This window comes from Myotis nattereri (genome assembly GCF_964212035.1).
Source record: "Myotis nattereri genome assembly, chromosome: 4".
Lineage (NCBI taxonomy): Eukaryota > Metazoa > Chordata > Mammalia > Chiroptera > Vespertilionidae > Myotis > Myotis nattereri.
In genome coordinates, this window is record NC_138079.1 from 71179646 (window position 1) to 71198827 (window position 19182).

Sequence of the window (19182 nt, forward strand, 5' to 3'; positions counted from 1 at the left end):
GTTTTATTTTCTTTCCGTTGGCAGTCCTTATTGAGGATTTGCCTCTTCTTATCCAGAACTGGCTCTTCCTTCAGACAGCATAGTCTCTGTATTGAGGTCCTCCCACATCTCTGGCATGCCATGTGCTTGTTCTTACTGTCAGCGGGAGGGTGGGACGGAGGGGGAGCTGGTTTTTAAAAGATGGGAAGAGCCACAGCAGGCAAGTTCTCCAGCTCTCTCATTTAATTCTTTTTTCCTTAGAGCATGAGGCATCAAGAGACATAGAGTCACATGGACAATTTTGTGGGACAGAAATTGCAACCGATCTGTGGAAATTATTTCCCTTCAGCCCACTAGTAAATTCATTTAGCTTCAAGCCTCTCTTACCCCAGCCCTTAAACCTTGTGAGCTCCAGATTGGATAATTGCTTTTCTAAGGCAGTTTTTAAAAATTGTAAAAATTCCTGTATCCCAATTTATGTTTGCAGTTGGCTAGTGGTATAAAAATTAATTGAATTATTTAAAAGATTACCATTACTGGAGAGCATTGTAGATTATCAATATTTTCATCTCTTCTCTCCAGTTATTGAAGTAAGTTATATTACTCAATTAAGTGTCTTATGACATCAATTTTAAAAAGGAAGATCCATTCTTACAATAAAAGCTGTATCTGGGACTTTATTAGTAGGAAAGCTCTAGAAGCAGTCATTTCTGTCATTCTCCAAGATAGATCTTCAGTTTAATAATCATCTGAATCTGACCATTATATTTAAATAAGTTACTAGTGGTTATTTATTCCTGTCTTTTGAAAAGAAAACAATGTTAATTCTCATGGAACTTATGCAGTAGTAATGATTTTTGTGAATCCGTGAGTGCTAGTTGACTTCCTGTGGAGAAGGAGGAAGAACAAAGGGAGGAAAAAGAAAAATTATTTTGATATAGTATTTGGCTGTCTGAACTTTTTGATCTGTTATCACTACTAGTCCTCGGTTTACTATCCAACGAAGCTCTGTTCTGTTATCTTGAAGAATATTTCCCGAATGATCTGTCGTCATGAAGTGAGTTTTTTTGCATGATAGTATGTATATAACTCTTTCTGATTTAGCATTTCATTCTGCATTTAATAGTGTTTGGTATAGTAAGAGGAAAGGTTTTTCCCTTCAGTTTCAAATATTTTCTTAAAAAATTGACATGATCTTAATGGATTTGTTATTTTAGAAACATCAACTTTAAGGCATGTAGGAAAACTCTTTAGAAGTGGAATCCTTTTTCTGAATTTCCTTTTTCTTAAAGTTAACTCAAGGGACTCTTATGAATTTTACTTTACTTAAACTATGTGTTCAGTATCTTATTTTTGTTTCTATAACCAGTGCGCTGGGAGCGGAGCCTTGGGGCAATTGTAAGACAGAGGAATCAGCCGATGACTCCTGAGGCAGTGAAGGCTAACTGGAGAAAGATCTGTGACTTTGAAAATGCCAGCAAGCCTCAGAGAATTGAAGGTAAAGAGTCCCACTCAGTCCAGTCCTGGCTGGGGAACCAGAGGCAATTTATTCTTTTTATAGAATTTCTTTGTATTTTAACTGTGATGACTTAGACACATAAATCATCTAGAATACATTTTTTTACTCTAATGTGTATTAGAACTCTTCAAATTTAAGATATGTATGTCACTCCCACTGTCAGTTTTTCAGGTTTTTTATAGTCTTCTTTTTTTTTTTTTTTTGGTGTGTGAGGTAAGTTATTCATTTGTGCTTAATGCATCTACTTCTCATCTGGTGGTTTGTTTCAAAGTCTTCCATTATCTAACCATTTGCTCCTTACCTGACCTGATTTTTCGTTATTTCTCAAAAGGTTTATTTAAGCCTGTTTTATTTAGGGTTAGCTCTGTTCTGTTTGGTGCAAAGATTTGCTGTTCTGGCACTTTGTCTTTGCCACTGTTTCTCTGTCTTTCTAAAATGCCTCTTCTTCCTTTTATTAGGACTTCTTTAGAAAAGCTAAAGGCCTATATGTTCAACAAAACCTCCCCAGATATTCTGGGCTACGCCGATCTCTCTTGTAGCTGAACTGTTACAACTAGAGCATCTAGTCATTACTGCTTCTCACTGCTCTTGTTTCATAGTGTGGTTTCTTTTTTATTTTTTTAAATATATTTTATTGATTTTTTACAGAGAGGAAGGGAGAGAGATAGAGAGCTAGAAACATTGATGAGAGAGAAACATCTATCAGCTGCCTCCTGCACATCCCCAACTGGGGACGTGCCCACAACCCAGGTACATGCCCTTGACCGGAATCAAACCCGGGACCCCTCAGTCCGCAGGCCGACGCTCTATCCACTGAGCCAAACCGGTTTCGGCTACTTTACATTTTTAATATAAATCTGGCTTGTCCCTTAGGGTAAAGAAAGTTTGGACATATGGAACTTCTGACCATTTCCTGTTTTTCCTACAAAAAAGATCTAATTGTAGGATGGTGTTATACCTGAGGCTTCCCTCTGAGGGCCAACTCTCTCCATTTGCTAGTTGGTAGAGGCCAAACCTGAGTGCAGAAAAAAAATCAGGCGCTTTCTTTTCAAGGTTTGTGGGTCAAACTTATCCGAATTCTTGAGGATACATCCTAATGGACTGTCTTTTTGTAGTGTAGAGAACACGCTTTCCATCTAAGGACATTTGAGATTCTCGAACCAGGGGGAGGAATTGCCTCTTTGATCTTCGGAGCTGGGCAGGGACCGAAGTACTCATTTAGTCGATGGCTGGGCTTTGACTTGCGACTGGTGAAAGCCTAACGCTCCCAACCTGGCACCAGTTTATCCTTACATGGGAGACTTTTCTTTGCAGCCGCAGTTGCCATAGTGACCTTTACTTGACTGATCCATGCCCGCTTTGGTTTTGGCCCTGGAGAATACATTGTTTGATGTGGAGAGGGTTGACTGACTTAGGGAGAAATTCCCGGCCAACACACCAATTTGAAATGGAATTTTTGGACTGGAACCCAGATTCTTTGTCTGCTGGAGTTGAAGAATGAATCCACAGACAGAGAGTTGTATAGCAAAGGTGGAGATTTATTGAAGAACAAGTACAGACTCCCACGTGGGGAGAGGGAAAGGGTCCCCCATAGTGTGGTTTAATTGCATAGTAAGTGCTTTTAGAGGCAAGACTATATCTTGTATGTACTTCTTTAGTAGTTGGTGTTAGCATAGCACAGAACTCATAGAAAGGGTTTAGTAATGCTCGTTACCTTGAATTATTGAATCATCTGTGATATGCCACAGAAGTAGATAACCAATAAAAGTCACATTATTTTTTCTACTATAACTCACGTGTGCATATCTATACTAGTAAAAGGGTAATATGCTAATTAGACTGGACATCTTCCAGACATCTTCTGGACATCCATCCACATAAAGCCACGGTGGCAGGGGCTGAGGCAGAGGTGGTTAGGGGCGATCAGGCCAGCAGGGGAGAACAGTCAGGGGGTGATCAGGCCGGCAGTGGGGAGCAGTTAGGGAGCGATCAGGCTGGCATGGGGGAGCAGCTAGGGGCAATCAGGTTGGCAGGAAGAGGCAATTAGGGGCGATTAGATTGGCAGGGAGCAGTTAGGGCAGTGGTTGGCAAACTGCGGCTTGGCAAACTGCGGCTCACGAGTCACATGCGGCTCTTTGGCCCCTTGAGTGTGGCTCTTCCACAAAATACCGACTTCTGCGCATGGGCCACGAAGTTTCAATCGCACTGTACGTGTGTGCCTGCACGTGGTATTTTGTGGAACCACAGAGTTAGAGGCATCTGGCCAACAGGCAGAGGTGGTTAGGGGCGACCAGGCAGGCAGGCAGGTGAGTGGTTAGGAGCCAGCAGTCCCAGATTGTGAGAGGGATGTCCCAATTGAAGAGGGTGCAGGCCGGGTTGAAGGACCTCCCCCAACCTGTGCACGAATTTCGTGCACCGGGCCTCTAGTAGTATATAAAATTTCAAGGACTATTTTGGGAACGATCATGAATTAGGGTTATTTCACAGAGAACTCTTTTTCCCCTCTTAGTAATTATACATTTAATGTTTGATAGACTAATATATCAGAAAAATGACTATTCTGTTTTTTTTCCTTAATAACGCTTGGCTGCCTGCTGGTAAATACACTGAAATTTTATTGTGCTTTTCCTCAATCAGATGATAACATAATTGTTATGTCATTAATGGTAGCATTTTCTATATTCTGTATTTTGATATTTGAGATAAATTTAGTCTATCAAAAGCAGTTGCCTATCAATGTAAATGAATGAAAGGAAAAAGGAAGAAGTATATTAAAAACTTTCCTCTGATGTCAAAGTTCCACTTTATTGACTTGAAAGTATTGGACTAATATAAAGAAAAAGCTAACTAAATGAATTATGTTATTATAAACTAGAGGCCTGGCCCATGAAATTTGTGCACGGGTAGGGTCCCTAGGCCTGGCCAAGGATCAGGGCCGGTTGGGGCCTTCTGGCTGCCAGCTGGGGCCTTCCTTCCCTGTCTGCTGGCTGCCAGCCAGGGCCTTCCTTTGTTCCGCCCTGCCCCCTGGTGGTCAGCACACATCATAGCAAGCAATCGAACTCCCTGTCTCCCGTTTGAACTCCTGGGGGACACTTTGCATATTAGCCTTTTATATATATACTGGAGGCCCGGTGCACAAAAAATTGTGCACTTGGGGTGGGGGGTTCCTCAGCCCTGCCTGTGCCCTCTCGCAGTTTGGTACCCCTCAGAGGATGACCACCTGCTGGCTTAGGCCCACTGCCCGGGGGATTGGGCCTAAGATGGCAATCAGACAGCCCTCTGGCAGCCCAGCAGCCCTCAGGGGATGTCCACTTGCCAGCGGGGAGCAGGCCTAAACTGCAGTCAGACATCCTTAGCGCTGCTGAGGAGGCAGGAGAGGCTCCCACCACCACCGCTGTGCTGGCAGCCATCAGCCTGGCTTGTGGCTCAGCAGAGCTCCTCCCATGTGAGAGCGCCCTGACCACCAGAGGGCAGCTCCTGCATTGAGCATCTGCCCCCTGGTGGTCAGTGTGTGTCATAGTCATTCCCAGTCTTTCTGCTGTTAGGGTCAGTTTGCATATTACCCTTTTATTATATAGGATAGAGGCCTGGTGCACGGGTGGGGGCCGACTGGTTTGCCCTGAAGGATGTCCCGGATCAGGGTGGGGGTCCCGCTTGGGTGCCTGGCCAGCCTGGATGAGGGGATGATGGCTGTTTGCAGCTGGTCACAATCCTTCAGGGTGGGGGTCCCCACTGGGGTGCCTGGCCAGTCTGGGTGATGGGCTGAGGGCCATTTTCAGGCTGTCGGGTGACTGAAGCTCCCAACCTCTCCTTTTTTTCTGTTTTTTTTTTTTATTTTTTTTTATTTTTTTTTTTATTCTGGGATTTATTTACCTTCTATGGCTGTCACTGGCACTGAGAGCCAGCTTTAGCTCTGAGGCTCAGCTCCAGCTCTGAGACCTCGGCTGCTGATCTGGCTTAGTTTGGGTTCTATAATTGTAACACTGTTGCAATTCCAGCTCTGAGTTCCCGGCTGGCTGAAAGCAGGTTTCTGGGGATGGTTTAGCTTCTATAATTGCAACATTGTTGCTTAGAGTGCAGCTCAGAGGCTGGCAGCGGCAGGCGGGGAACCTTGGCTTCCTCCATCACTGGAGCAAGCAAGCCTCCTGTTCACTTCAGCTGCCTGGCTGCTGGCCGCCATCTTGGTTGGCAGTTAATTTGCATATCGCCCTGATTAGCCTATAGGAAGCGTGTCAGAGGTATGGTTAATTACCATGTTTGTCTATTATTAGATAGGATAGATTGCAAGCTATGTCTTGTATTTGAAGTACAGGTAGAAGAAAAAATTTCACATTTTTAATAGAATTGAGACCCTCTAGAGCAGTGGTCGCCAACTGATAGTCTGCAGACCACTGGTGGTCCATGAGGTCCAAAAGGTTGGCGACCACTGGTTTAAGGAAACCTTTGGAGCAGCGGTTGCCAATCGGTGGTTCACAGGACCACTGGTGGTCCATGAGGTCTGAAAGGTTGGCGACTGCTGGTCTAGAGCACCTACCTATGCCACTTCTCATTTTATAGATGATGAACTAAATCCCAGAAAAACTAAATAAATGTTCCAAGCTTTCTCAGTGTTTGAGCCATGAGTTAACTCAGGTTGTCTCACTCTGAGTGTGGTACTTCCAGCTTCATTAAGGTGACTTTCAGTTAAATAGCCCCCTCTAGGCGGCAGTCTGAGTGGGGAAGAAAGTATAGGACTAGTAGGAAAAATCCTCTCCATTAGTGTCACCAGGAGGGGCAGATGTCCCCGGTCCTCTCACATTCTGTAGTTTGGTTGTAGTTTTTCTCTGAGTTTAGAAGGAGGCCCGTAACTCAAACGTTTGTTAGGGAAGGTCCCAGCGCCTTTGGAATCGTATGGCCTATGTGGTTGCTCCATGATTCTTCTTTATTAACCTTAAGACCCCAGAATAGCAGTTTCCAAAACCTGTGTGGAGGCACTGGTCAGAATGACTGTTTTGTCTGGAAGAATTTTTAGTACTATCTTCAGAGCTACTACTTGAACAGGGACCTAGGGGTAATCTTGGCATTGTTTGATCCTGGGGAAAGGGTGATGGTCGTCAGAGAAGGGAAATTAGTTGTCCCTCTACCAAGCAGAAATTGCATGTCTGTGGATCCCACTTTACAGAGTTGTAAAATTGTTCAAAGACATTGCAAAGCTCAGAGCCTCCTTAGGGTCATAACCTGCGAAGAGCATGTTGGACAGTGTCTTGTTTTCAGTTGAAAACACCCAGTTATCTGTAGTCTATTTGAAAGTCTTTCACAACTTTTTCCCATAATAGCCTGACATTATACATTCAGTTCATGAGTGCCAGTCTAGCGTCTGCAGCAGACTTGCTGAATGTTATAGGAAAAATTATCTAGCCCAGTGATTTTCAACCAGTGTGCCACAGCAGGCACACTGGTGTTCCTCAAGAATTTTTAAAGTATTGACCTCTTTATCCTTAGACTTTCAAATAATGACAACAACCAACACAAAAATAGCCGTTTGGTATAAAAGAATCAAAATTATACCCATTTTTTTTTGTCAGATTGGCAAAAAGTATATTTTTAGTGTGCCGCAGAATTTTAGTAATGAGATTTTGTGTGCCATGAGATGAAAAAGTTTTAAAGTTGCTGATGTAGCACATTGTAGCTTTCTTTAGTCACATCTTTAACAAAGGCATTATTGTTGTTGTTGTTATTTTTTAGAATCAACTGGCAGTATAATCGGAGTTCTAAGTAAAATAGATTCAGATGGAGGAGTTTCAGCAAATCATACCAGCCATGCGGCATCATCAAAAGCCACCTCAGGATCTGTAAGTGGGGAAAAATGCCTAAAGCTGTGCCTTCTTGGGAGACCTTTTCCTGCTCTTTTTTCTTTTGTTTCATACAAAACATATTTTCCAAGCTATTCATCTGTTGTTTAATAGGAAAGATAAGTGACCAGAAAACTTTCCTTAAAATATTTACTAAATATTTATAAAATTTGAACACAAGGCTAAAATATTAAATGTAACCTTTACTTTCTCTTCTTCTTCTTCAGTATAACTAGGTGTCTTCCCCCCCCCCCCCCCCAGAAGCATTGATAATCCTATGTTAGTCACTATTTTTCTAACTTATTAGAAAAGGCTAATTTATATAGTGCCTCTTCTGAGTCATTTCTTGTAAGGGAAAGCTTTGATAGGATGTATGTATTTTTAGAAATGTTTCAGCATGGCTGCAAGTAAAAAGCCTCGCATTGTGTCAAATTCTAATAGAATTGTGATTATAGCTCATGAAGTTTGCAGATTTACAATCTGTTGTACTTATCCTTTAAAAAAAAAACTTGTAATGCATAAATAGTAAGAAGTAAATTGTTTGGCACACGTGATTTTGGTGTTTTGTGACTCAGGACAGACATAGTGATAAAATTAACCATCTAATTTTAACGCTGAGAATATGATCAGTTTATAAGTGTGCTTTTACTTCAGGATAGGAGTTGGCAAACTTCTTTAGTAAAGGGCCAGATAATAAAATATTTTAGACTTTCTGGACCACATACTATTTCTAACACATGCTCTTCTTGATTTTCTTTTTTTTTAACCACCGAAAAAATGTAAAAACCATTTTTAGCTCTCAGCATTGTTTGGCGACTCCTGCTTTAGAAGGAGTGATTGAAAATTGGGCATCATTCTTTTATAACCTAATATATGCTTTACATATTAGCTAGGCATATCATCACTAAATAGAAAACTACAACATCCATTTAGATAAGGTACATTCCTAGGAAGGAACTTCAGGTAAAATCTCATTTCACGTAAAGCCATAATGAGGCATTCTAATTTACAAGCATTAAGCAGTGTTTTGCTCATCTGTTTACAGTAAATTTTTATGTAATAGATATTATAGGGCAGTTCACTATTCTTACTTATAATAAATATGTGGCTTTTTAAATTTAATTTTTTATTTTTGGGTAGCTAATAGTTGCTGAGTTAACAGGGCTTTCCAGCTTCAAAAATAGGAAAATTTAAAATGAGACATACTAACTGTTAGCAAGTAATAAAAATGTAATTACCTGTAAATGCAGTCCTTTTCCACACATTATCTAATTGGTTTCTATTTAAAAAAAAATTAAATATCATGAAATAATTATAATACTCCATTAAATTCATTAAAATAATATTTTAATCACATCTTTCCAAAAACAAAAGTAGGTATGTAAGCAATGAATAGTTTTGAAAAATTGAAGTTTTAAAGATGAGTGCAAAAATCATTTTCTACAATTGCCCCCTAGGGTGAAGCTGTTGGCCACAAGCTTCCTTCATTTTCTTCTGCCTACACGGAACTGGAAACTATTATGTATGCTCTCGGAGTGGGAGCATCGGTCAAGGAACCAAAGGATTTGAAGTTTATTTATGAAGGACATTCTGACTTCTCCTGTTTGCCTACCTTTGGAGTTATTATAGCTCAGAAATCTGTAATGCGTGGAGACTTAGTAGAGATTCCTGGGCTTTCAATTGACTTAGCAAAGGTATGCATAATAAGAAACCTTTATTTTGTTTTTTTTTTCTGTTTCTTTAAATATGGTTGATAAATATCATACCTTATGTGTGCGTGTATATTAGTAAAACAGTTTATAATGGTTGATTCAGGGATAGTTAGCATATCCTTTGATATTCTTTTTAAGAATAACAGAGAAAAGGGTTAGTAGTTGAAAAGGCAAACAAAAAGAAGAAGCAGTCATGTTCAGTCCCATAACCTTGACATAATATTATTAATTCTCTCTCTGCTATTTACTTGCTGTCTGACCAAGGGTAAACAACTTCTCAAAGCTTGTTTTCTTATCTGTAAAGTGGATATGATCATCATTATCTGATGATATTGGGGAAGGAGCAAGCCAGGCAGTTATCCCATGGAAGAGTATTTGAGGCAGAAAACACAAGTGTAAAAGGCCCTGAGGCAGGTGCATACTTGGCTTATTTTTGGAACAGCAAAGGGGTCAATATAGCTGTAGAGTGAGCAAGGGGGCCAGTGTCGCTGTTGAGTGAGAAGGCGGCAGTGGTGGAAGAAGAGAACCTTGTAGTCATTGTAAGGATTTCAGTTTATACTCTTGAGTAATGAGTAGGGACATTAGTAGCGCTTTGAACTGAGGGGTGATATGAGCTGGCTGTGTTCACTCACAGGCTCATTTTCGCTACTGTGTGAAGAATAAATTATATGGGAGCCAAGCATGGAAGCATGGAAACCAGTTAGGAGCCTAGTATAATAATTCAAGCAAAAGGCTGGATATGAGGGTGGAAAAAAGAAGTCAAGGATAAAGGTTTGTAGTCTGGACAACTGGGATGATAATATACAGGGTGGGGCAAAAGTAGGTTTACATTTGTTCATATGAAAAATAATACAATAATTAGTAAATAATATAAGAATAAGCTCTGTTTCACTTACAACTGTACACCTATTTTTGTCCCACCCTGTATACATATTATTTATAATTAATTATATACAACATATTTAATATGTATAATAATTACATATGACATTACTATGTCTAATAAAATAGATATATGTAGTTACTTTAAGGTGGGGATAATTAGTTGTTTTCCAACAGATTTGAGATGCCTATCATACATGCAGGTGGAGTTAAAAAGTGGGCAGTTGAACATATGAATCTAGAGTTTGGGGGTAAGGCCTAATTGGGGTTTGTAGCATTTAAGTGATATTTAAAGACATGAAATTACCTAATGTGTGAGTATATGTAGAGAAGCTCTTGAGTTTAGGGACCCTGCAGTGTTTAGTGGTTGAAAAGACGAGGAGAAATTAGTGAGAGAGACTGCATGGGAATGGCTGGTAAGGTATGAGTTATGAGGAATATCAGGAGAATATGGTATTTGGAAAGCAAAGTGAATAAATTGTTTCAAAAAGGAAGGCATGAACAACTGTGAGAAAGCTTTTGAGGTGGGGTTTATTTTATTCCTTGGAGTAAGGTTTAGAATGAGCCTAGTGATAATTGTTGAATCAGTGCTATGAGACCATTTCTGCAACTCCTTGATTGGAGAACCCATTTACTGGAGGTTCCATTATTCCATTGCTGTGTTGAACTTAGGAGAATACCCTTATTTTATTAAGAGTAGTTCATGAAGTTGGGAGGGAGTTGAGAAATGTGTGCCAAGCAGTTTGTTGTTTTAGTCACTCTCCCGTGGTAATTGCTGCAAACAGTTCTTCTGTTTGCTTAATTTAAGAGCAAACAAAACATGTTTCAGAATTGTCCCTTAGAGTTGAAAGGAATTGGAAATCAGAAATGGTGTTCAAAACCTGTAGCCTGGAATGATAGCTGTCTTGGCATTCTTTTTTTATTTTTTATTTTGTAATCCTTACCCAAGGATATTTTTCCATTGAGTTTTAGAGAGAGTGGAAGAGAGAGAGAAAGAGAGAAATATTGATGTGAAAGAAACACATTGGTTGGTTGCCTTCTCCACGTGCCCTGACCAGGGCCCAGGCCGAGGAGGAGCCTGCAACTGAGGTATGTGCCCTTGAACCCGGGACTCTTCAGTCCACAGACCGATGCTCTGTCCACTGAACCAAACCAGCTAGGGCTGTCTTGGCATCTGAATCCCAGTCTTCCCAGCCTTGAGTTTCCAGGCCTTATGATACAGTAAGGCATCCTTCATTTGTCCTCCCAGCACTGCCAACCACCTAACCCTTTTTCCTCTTCGGGGTTCTGAGGAAGACTGGGAATTAAGCTGTCCCATGGCAGTGGAATGTGGTCTTTGGAATATGTGGGCCAGGTTTTGTTTTTCCTGTCCTATTGTTTTCCTACATATATTTGGAGGTTAAGTGGCTATGAAGCTACAGTGTCCTTAGTATCTACTCTTTGTAGATAATTTATAAGATAATTATACTAAGGAAATATCGGCATTGGTAGTACTTTAATTTTGAACACTAGAGGTCCGACACATGAAACTCGTGCAAGAGTAGGCCTTCCTTCTTTCGGCTGCTGGCACCGGCTTCCCTCTGGCACTCGGGACCCGGGCTTCCCTCGCAGCCCTGGCTTCGTCTGGAAGGGCGTCTGGAAGGATGTCTGGTCTAATTGGCATATTATGCTTTGATTATTATAGATAGTTTTGAAGGTTTATGTGTGTCTTTTGGTTGAGTTGTTTGTATTTGGTATGTGTGACCTGAAATTACTAGCAGTTGCCAATTCATTTTCATTCAATAGATATGTGTTGGAGACCCACTTCCAGGCACTGGAAGTACAGCTTAGTTTAGTGTCTCCACTGGCAAATAATCCATAGTTATCAGTCAACAGGGATTTGTGAATGTCAAGAAAACACAAATATAAGATATCTTCTCTGTTCCAAAAGACAGTTTTTAGATTGGGGGACTGATTATTTCTGAATCATGTGTTTAAGAAGTAGGAGCCAAACTGAGACAATTAATTTGGGGGAAGTAGTGATGTGAGCATGTGGACAGTGAAATGTCACTTTTGATTAGTAATATCCACAGACAATACCCGTGGAAAAAGAAAGTCTGCTAATAAAACTTTGCTTATCCTAACATAGATTCTTCATGGGGAGCAGTACTTGGAGTTGTATAAACCACTTCCCAGAACAGGTGAGTTCTTGCTATACTGATTCCTGTAACCACATCATAATTTTATTTTTTTAACTAACCTTCCAAACTGTGTCAGTGTGTTAAATTGGCATAGAGAAACCTAAATAAAGCTTATCACAAGTTATTTATGTGCTTGTCAGCGATTAGACTAGGTTGCTATTAACTAGTACCTGTTTTGATTATCTTAAACTTTGTCCTTTAATAATTTCCTTTAGTAAATTACTTCAAAATGCTAATAATTTATTTCTGTTGATGTATGTGTTATTAACAAATGAAAGGAACATTTTTGTGCATGTGTTCTAACTTGGTGATTGTGTACAATCAGTTATGATTCCTATTAACATGGTTCTTCATTCTTTTCTCAGGTATTTATATTGGTGCTGATTTTCATAAAGCAAACCATGTTAAAAGATACAGAATTTTTTGTATCTTTAATCATCTATTTTTCTCAATAATATCTTACTTGTTCATTTCACTTTGTATAATGTAGAAGTCAACAAGTAGCTAGAATCCTACTTTAACTCTTTCCTCAGTATTCTTATTTTAGTAAAGAAATGATGAGATTCTTATTGCTTAAGGCTGAGTAGCTTTTTTTCAGTGTTAGTGGTAAAGCTTAAGTTTCACACAGTCCTTTTTATCAGTTGTAGTGCACAGTATGTGGTGATTGCGTTTATCAAATATCTGCTGTATGGCGCAGTATTCGGTTTTAGATAATTTTGTAATCTGACTGCACATCAAAATCACCTGTTATTACATTATATTACCTGTAACTACTTGTAATAAACATTATAGGTGAAACATACATGATACCATTAGAACTTAAAATAGAAGGTTTGGACATTATTGGGTTGGTAATGAAAGTGTTCTCTAAGGAACTGATATGAAGAGAGATTTTAAAGGAAGATTTCAGGTAGGTATGAAGTGAGGCAAAGAAGGAAGGAAAGAGCTTTCCAGACATCCAAGGGCCTGTGTAAAGGCTCTTGAAATATGAGAAGCATAGATAATGGAGGAGTAAGGAAGGCCAGGGTGGCCGGAGAGCCTGGTGGTGGTGGCAGGGAATAGTATCACACAGATCATGTTAGGGAATTTTGTATTTATCACAATTTTATATTTATGGGACTCGTGGGGAGAGATAGTGGTGGTGTTGGGAAAAGCACTTTATTACATTGTCAGATTTGACTTTGTGAAAAAATCACCTGACATGTACAGAGCATGTTTTAAGTTGGTCAGAGTGGATGTGCAGGCACCTCGTTAAAAGTCTGTAGTGGTACTTCAGATGAAATGATGGTAGCTTGCACTAAGGTGGTAGAAGGATGGAAACAAGTGGGTGGGTCAGAGAGATTTAGAAAAGTGAGAAATCTGGATGTCATCCTTGGTGTCTCTTTTACCACCTTTCACATCCAGACACTTACCAAGTTCGTTGGTCCTCTCCCTTTGGTACATCTGAATCCTATTTCTGCCCACCTCCACTTCTACTTCTTTGGTTATTCTTAATAGCGGTTCTCAAACTGTGGGTCGCGACCCCTGAAAATACATCCTGCATATCAGATATTTACATTACAGTTCATAACAGTAGCAAAATTACAGTTATGAAGTAGCAACGAAAATAATTTTATGGTTGGGGGTCACCACAACATGAGGAACTATATTAAAGGGTCGCGGCATTAGGAAGGTTGAGAACCACTGGCCATTTTCTCTTGTTCTCTTAAGTATTCTCTCTGTCTCCATTCTTGTTCCCTTGAGATTTATTCGCCTCATTGCAGCCGTAATGTTATTTCTGCAATACAGATGTGTTTGTAACTTCCCTATTAAAACCCCAGACTTAAGGATGAAGTACAAAATTTTAGTAGAATCCATCTTCTACCATTCTCCGCATACCAAGTGTAGACACTACTTAGACTCTGTGAGTCAGGGGTGATGCTCAAGTTTCTGGCTTGCGCACCTTGGTGGGTAGTACCATTCATTTACACAGGGAACAAAAGAGAAAAGCAGGTTTGAGAAAAAGATGAGTTCACCCCCAGACAATGATGATCCAAGACATTGCCATGATGGAAAGAAGAGTCTGTAAAAGTACAGAGTGATTAGAGAGAAACAGTCTCATTGAAGCCAATAGAGTAGAGATTTGAGAAGGAATGTTGTAAATGGCACTGTTCATATCTTTAATGTTTGTTGAATGATTGAAAAGTATTATTTCTTAAAACCTAATTTATCAGAATTACTGATTCAAGTTTAGTGACTCCAAGTGTTCTGACTGCCTCTAATGTTGAATTATTTAACATTATAATGAAAATAATTTAAATCATAATTTTTAGTTTTGCTGAACTTATAATAGTGAAAATTATGTTAAATTCTCTCATGTCTTAATATAATAACTTATTATTTTTAACACAGTCTACTTATGGTCTTTAAAACAGTCTATTTATTTATTTATTTTACTTTTCATTTTAGGAACATTAAGGAATGAAACAGTTGTTGCTGATGTCCTAGATAAAGGATCCGGTTTAGTAATTCTTATCGATGGTAACTAATTTCCAGTTTTTATAATAATATTGTTAGATTGATAGGTTTTATATATAACACTAGAGGCCTGGTGCATGAAAATTCATGCACTTGTGGGTCCCTCAGTCTGGTCTGCACCCTCTCACAATCTGGGACCCCTCAGGTATGGTCCCTAGGCCTGGCCTGAGAATAGGGCCTATCGGGGCTTTCCTTCCCCTGGCTGCAGGCAGCTGGCCCCACCCCTGCTCCTGCCACTGCTTGTCATCTGTGCAGCACTGGCCCCTCTCCCCTGCCACCGGTGGCCTCCCTCTGCCATCAACAGGCGTGGGGTGCGATAGCTTGGCTGGCCTGGGCCTCCCTCTGCAGTCAACAGGCGTGGGGTGCGATAGCTTGGCTGGCCTGGGCCTCCCTCTGCAGTCAACAGGCGTGGGGTGCGATAGCTTGGCTGGCCTGGGCCTCCCTCTGCAGTCAACAGGCGTGGGGTGCGATAGCTTGGCTGGCCTGGGCCTCCCTCTGCAGTCAACAGGCATGGGGTGCGATAGCTTGGCTGGCCTGGGCCTCCCTCTGCAGTCAACAGGCGTGGGGTGCGATAGCTTGGCGGGCCTGGGCCTCCCTCTGCAGGGCGATCACTGGCTGGCCGCACACCTGCCATAGAGTTGCAGCCGGTGGCCTGAGCCTCCCTCTTTCTTTGCTGCGGGGTGGGGCCAGCACTGTGAGGGACTGTCTGCCTACCTGATCGCCCCTAACCACTTGCCTGCCTACCTGATCACTCCTAACCACTTGCCTGCCTACCTGATCACCCCTAACCACTGGTCTGCCTACCTAATCACCCCAAACCACTCTGCCTGCCTGCCTGATCACTCCTAACTGCTTGCTTGGGGGCCATCTGCCTACCTGATTGCCCCAAACTGCTCATCTACCTACCTGATCATCCCTAACCACCTGCCTGCCTACCTGATCACTCCTAACTGCTTGCTGGGTGGTGGCGCCAGCCCGGTGAGGGTCCGTCTGCCTACCTGATCACCCCTAACCACAGGTCTGCCTACCTGATCACCCCTAACCACAGGTCTGCCTACCTGATCACCCCTAATCACTGGTCTGCCTACCTGATCACCCCAAACTACTCTGCCTGACTGCCCTAACCACTTGCTTGGGGGCAGGGCCATTCTGGTCTCTGGTCGTTCCAGTTGTTATGCCTATGGTGGCTGGCCTTTTATTATATAGGACTAGAGGCCTGGTGCACAAAAATTTGTGCACTCGGGGGGGAAGGGGAGTGTCCCTCAGCCCGGCCTGTTCCCTCTCACAGTCTGGGACCCCTCAGGAGATAACGACCTGCTGGCTTAGGCCTGCTCCCGGGTGGCAGAGGGCAGGCCTAATCCCTAGGTGCAGACCCTGGTTGGCTCAGAGCAGGGCCGATTGGGGAATTGGGGCACTGCCCCCTGTCATGCACAGAGCAGGGCGGATTGGGAGGTTGCAATGCCACCCTCAGTCACGCTCAGGGTAGGGCCGATTGGGGGGTTGGGGCACCGCCCCCTGTCACACTCAAGGCAGGGTTGATGGGGAGGTTGCAGCGCCACGCCCTGTCAAGCACAGAGCAGGGCCGATCAGGGGGTTGGGGAGTTCCCCCCTGTCACGCACAGAGCAGGGTCAATCAGGGGGTTGGGGAGCTCCCCCCGTCACGCACAGAGCAGGGCGGATCAGGGGGTTGGGGCGCCGCCCTCTATCACCCACAGAGCAGGGCCGATCAGGGGGTTGGGGCGCCGCCACTGTCACACTCAGGGCAGGGCCGATGGGGAGGTTATGGCTCTACCCCATCACACACAGAGCAGGGCCCGTGGGGTTGGGGGGGTTGGGGCGCCACCCTCTATCACCCACAGAGCAGGGCCGATCAGGGGGTTGGGGCGCCGCCACTCTCACACTCAGGGCCGATGGGGAGGTTATGGCTCTACTCCGTCACACACAGAGCAGGGCCCGTGGGGTGGGGGGGTTGGGGCGCCACACCCTGTCACACACAGAGCCGCAGGGCGATCAGGAGGTTGGGGAGCTCCCCCCTATCAGGCACAGAGCAGGGCCGATCACGGGGTTGGGGCGCCTTCCCCTGTCAGGAACAGAGCAGGGTGGATAGGGAGGTTGTGGCCCCGCCCCCTGTCACACACAGAGCTGCAGGGCGATCAGGGGGTTTGGGTGCTGCCCCCTGTCATGCTGATCCCGGTGCCGGGAGACCTCGCGGCTCCGCTGATCCCGGTGCTGGGAGGCATATTACCCTTTTACTATATAGAATAGAGGCCTGGTGCATGGGTGGGGGCTGGCTGGTTTGCCCTGAAGGGTGTCCTGGATCAGGGTGGGGGTCCCCACTGGGGTGCCTGGCCAGCCTGGATGAGGGGATGATGGCTGTTTGCAGCTGGTCACACACTCTTCAGGGTGGGGGTCCCCACTGGGGTACCTGGCCAGTCTGGGTGAGGGGCTGAGGGCTGTTTTCAGGCTGGGACTGAAGCTCCCAACTGCTCCTTTTTTTCTTTTTTTTTCTTTTTTATTCTGAGCCAGCTTTAGCTCTGAGGCTCCAGCTCTTAGGCCTCCGCTCCTGAAAGCAGGTATCTGGTTTGTTTAGGTTCTACAATCGAAACTCTGTATCAACTCCAGGTCTGAGATCCCAGCTCGTTGAAAGCAGGTTTCTGGGGTTTTATTTAGCTTCTATTTTTGTAACTATGTTTCAAACTGCCAGCTCAGAGGCCGGCAAGGCAGGCGGGGAACGTTGCAGTCCTCCGTCACTGAAGCAAGCAAGTCTCATGTTAGTTTCAAGCTGCCTGGCTACCGGCTGCCATTTTGGCTGGCAGTTAATATGCATATCTCCCTGATTAGCCAATGGGAAGGGTAGCGGTCGTACACCAATTACCATTTTTCTCTTTTATTAGATAGGATACTACTTCACCATAAAAGTGATTAGTAAGAAGCTGTTTTAGAAAATAAGGAAGGAGGGTAAGAAGGAGTAGATTAGGATAAGGGTAGGGAGAGCAGGCCCCTTCAGGGGATTTGAGATGATACAAACAAAGCACGGGAGAACTGTGGCTGGTTTGGAGAACATAAGGAGAATTATACTTGCTGGAGTTAGTTTTGGACAGGAAGGAATCCATACACAGCCCTCCGTTGGTAATTAGGCGATATTGTAGAAATTGTTTTCTTTGTTAGCTCTTTGGAACTTGGAACATATTTGACCCCTGGATCACTCTTCTAAATAGGGTTTGGTCCCTAAACTTGCACTTTCAAGCCTATTGAACTCATAATGTGGTTTAAACATTATAGCCACATCTTATTTGCAGTGGAAAAAAGATTATAGTAGTTTAATAAATGTTGAAATACGAATAATTAAACATAAGCTACAGATAACACTGCTTAAAATTTATTTATTTTAAAGTTTAAGAACAAAATAAATATTTATTGTCAAAAATTTTTGGGAATAAAGGACAGCAGAAAGTTTAATATTATCTGATATTTGGAATATAGGCGGTACCATTTTTGTTCTAAACACATAGGAGGTTATACTGTATTTGCTGTTTTGGACTAGCCTTGTTTTTACTTAATAATATATTGAGAACATTTTGATGCTCTTAAATACTCTACTACATTGTTTTTGTCAACTCAGTATATCATCATATGTTGATTATCTTTCCTTTTCCCCTTCCTCTCTTTCTTCCTCTATTTCTCTTTTTTAGATTTTCATATTTTATTGTCATTCCAGATGTTGGCCAGTATTTGGCTGTAATTCCCCCAGTTATCTTTTAGTCTTCTCGCCATCCTACCAAATGTAATACCACAAAAATTCTGCAGTAACCTTAGCTTTAATTGTTACTGTTTTCTCTTGACTGACTCCATTTATTTAACTATAGCTTGGTAATATGTAATAATGTATTAGAATTTGTAGATAAGTATAAATGAAATAGAATATCCAGTTTCTTATTTAATAAACAAAAATTTTTATTTTAAATACAAATTACTATGACCTTTTTATTTTTTGTTATAATTGGATTTTTTCTTTAATGCAGGTCAAAATCATGTTCCTAGTTTTCTAGAGCTGGAAACACAGATAATAGTTAAACTCTCACTAGGAAATGAGTCAGTAGAAAGAGGGACAGCTGTCTTACATTCATTTATTACTTGCTTACCTGTTTACTAACTTGCTCACTTGTCATTTAGTCATTGAATCGTTAATTAATTTAATAAACATTATCAGGTGCCTCTTTTGGTCCCAGGTACTATTCTAATTGCTGGGACTATGCTGATGAGCAAAATAACCATGATCCCTCCCTCCAGAAGCTTATACTTTCAGTCTCACTTATTTCCTCTTTTACATTTCAGGCTCTTTTTGAGTGCTTTGGCAGAATGTGTGAAAGTTTGAGTGTGAGGTTACCTGCGCTTTATAGAGGGATTGCTTGAAATGTTTGAGGTGGAGAGAATTAAATATGAAAGTTGGGAAGGTTTAGAAAGAGGGGAGAGAATCTACTATTTTATAGTCAAGTAAGGGTTGGTGAACATCCTCTTCTGTCTGTCTTCCAGAAACTGGTGAATTAAAATGAATGGCTCGT

General features: G+C 42.2%; 1 protein-coding gene across 1 annotated transcript in view; it reads left to right on the forward strand.

The window, feature by feature from the left end:
* The window catches only part of HSD17B4 (hydroxysteroid 17-beta dehydrogenase 4), a 79139-nt gene that overhangs the window by 31752 nt on the left and 28205 nt on the right, over window positions 1-19182 (forward strand). Inside the window, exons 11-15 of the mRNA XM_081090420.1 lie at window positions 1349-1477; window positions 7223-7329; window positions 8787-9023; window positions 12052-12103; window positions 14552-14623. Of these exons, the coding sequence (XP_080946546.1) occupies window positions 1349-1477; window positions 7223-7329; window positions 8787-9023; window positions 12052-12103; window positions 14552-14623 (597 nt within the window). The remainder of the gene's footprint in view (window positions 1-1348; window positions 1478-7222; window positions 7330-8786; window positions 9024-12051; window positions 12104-14551; window positions 14624-19182) is intronic.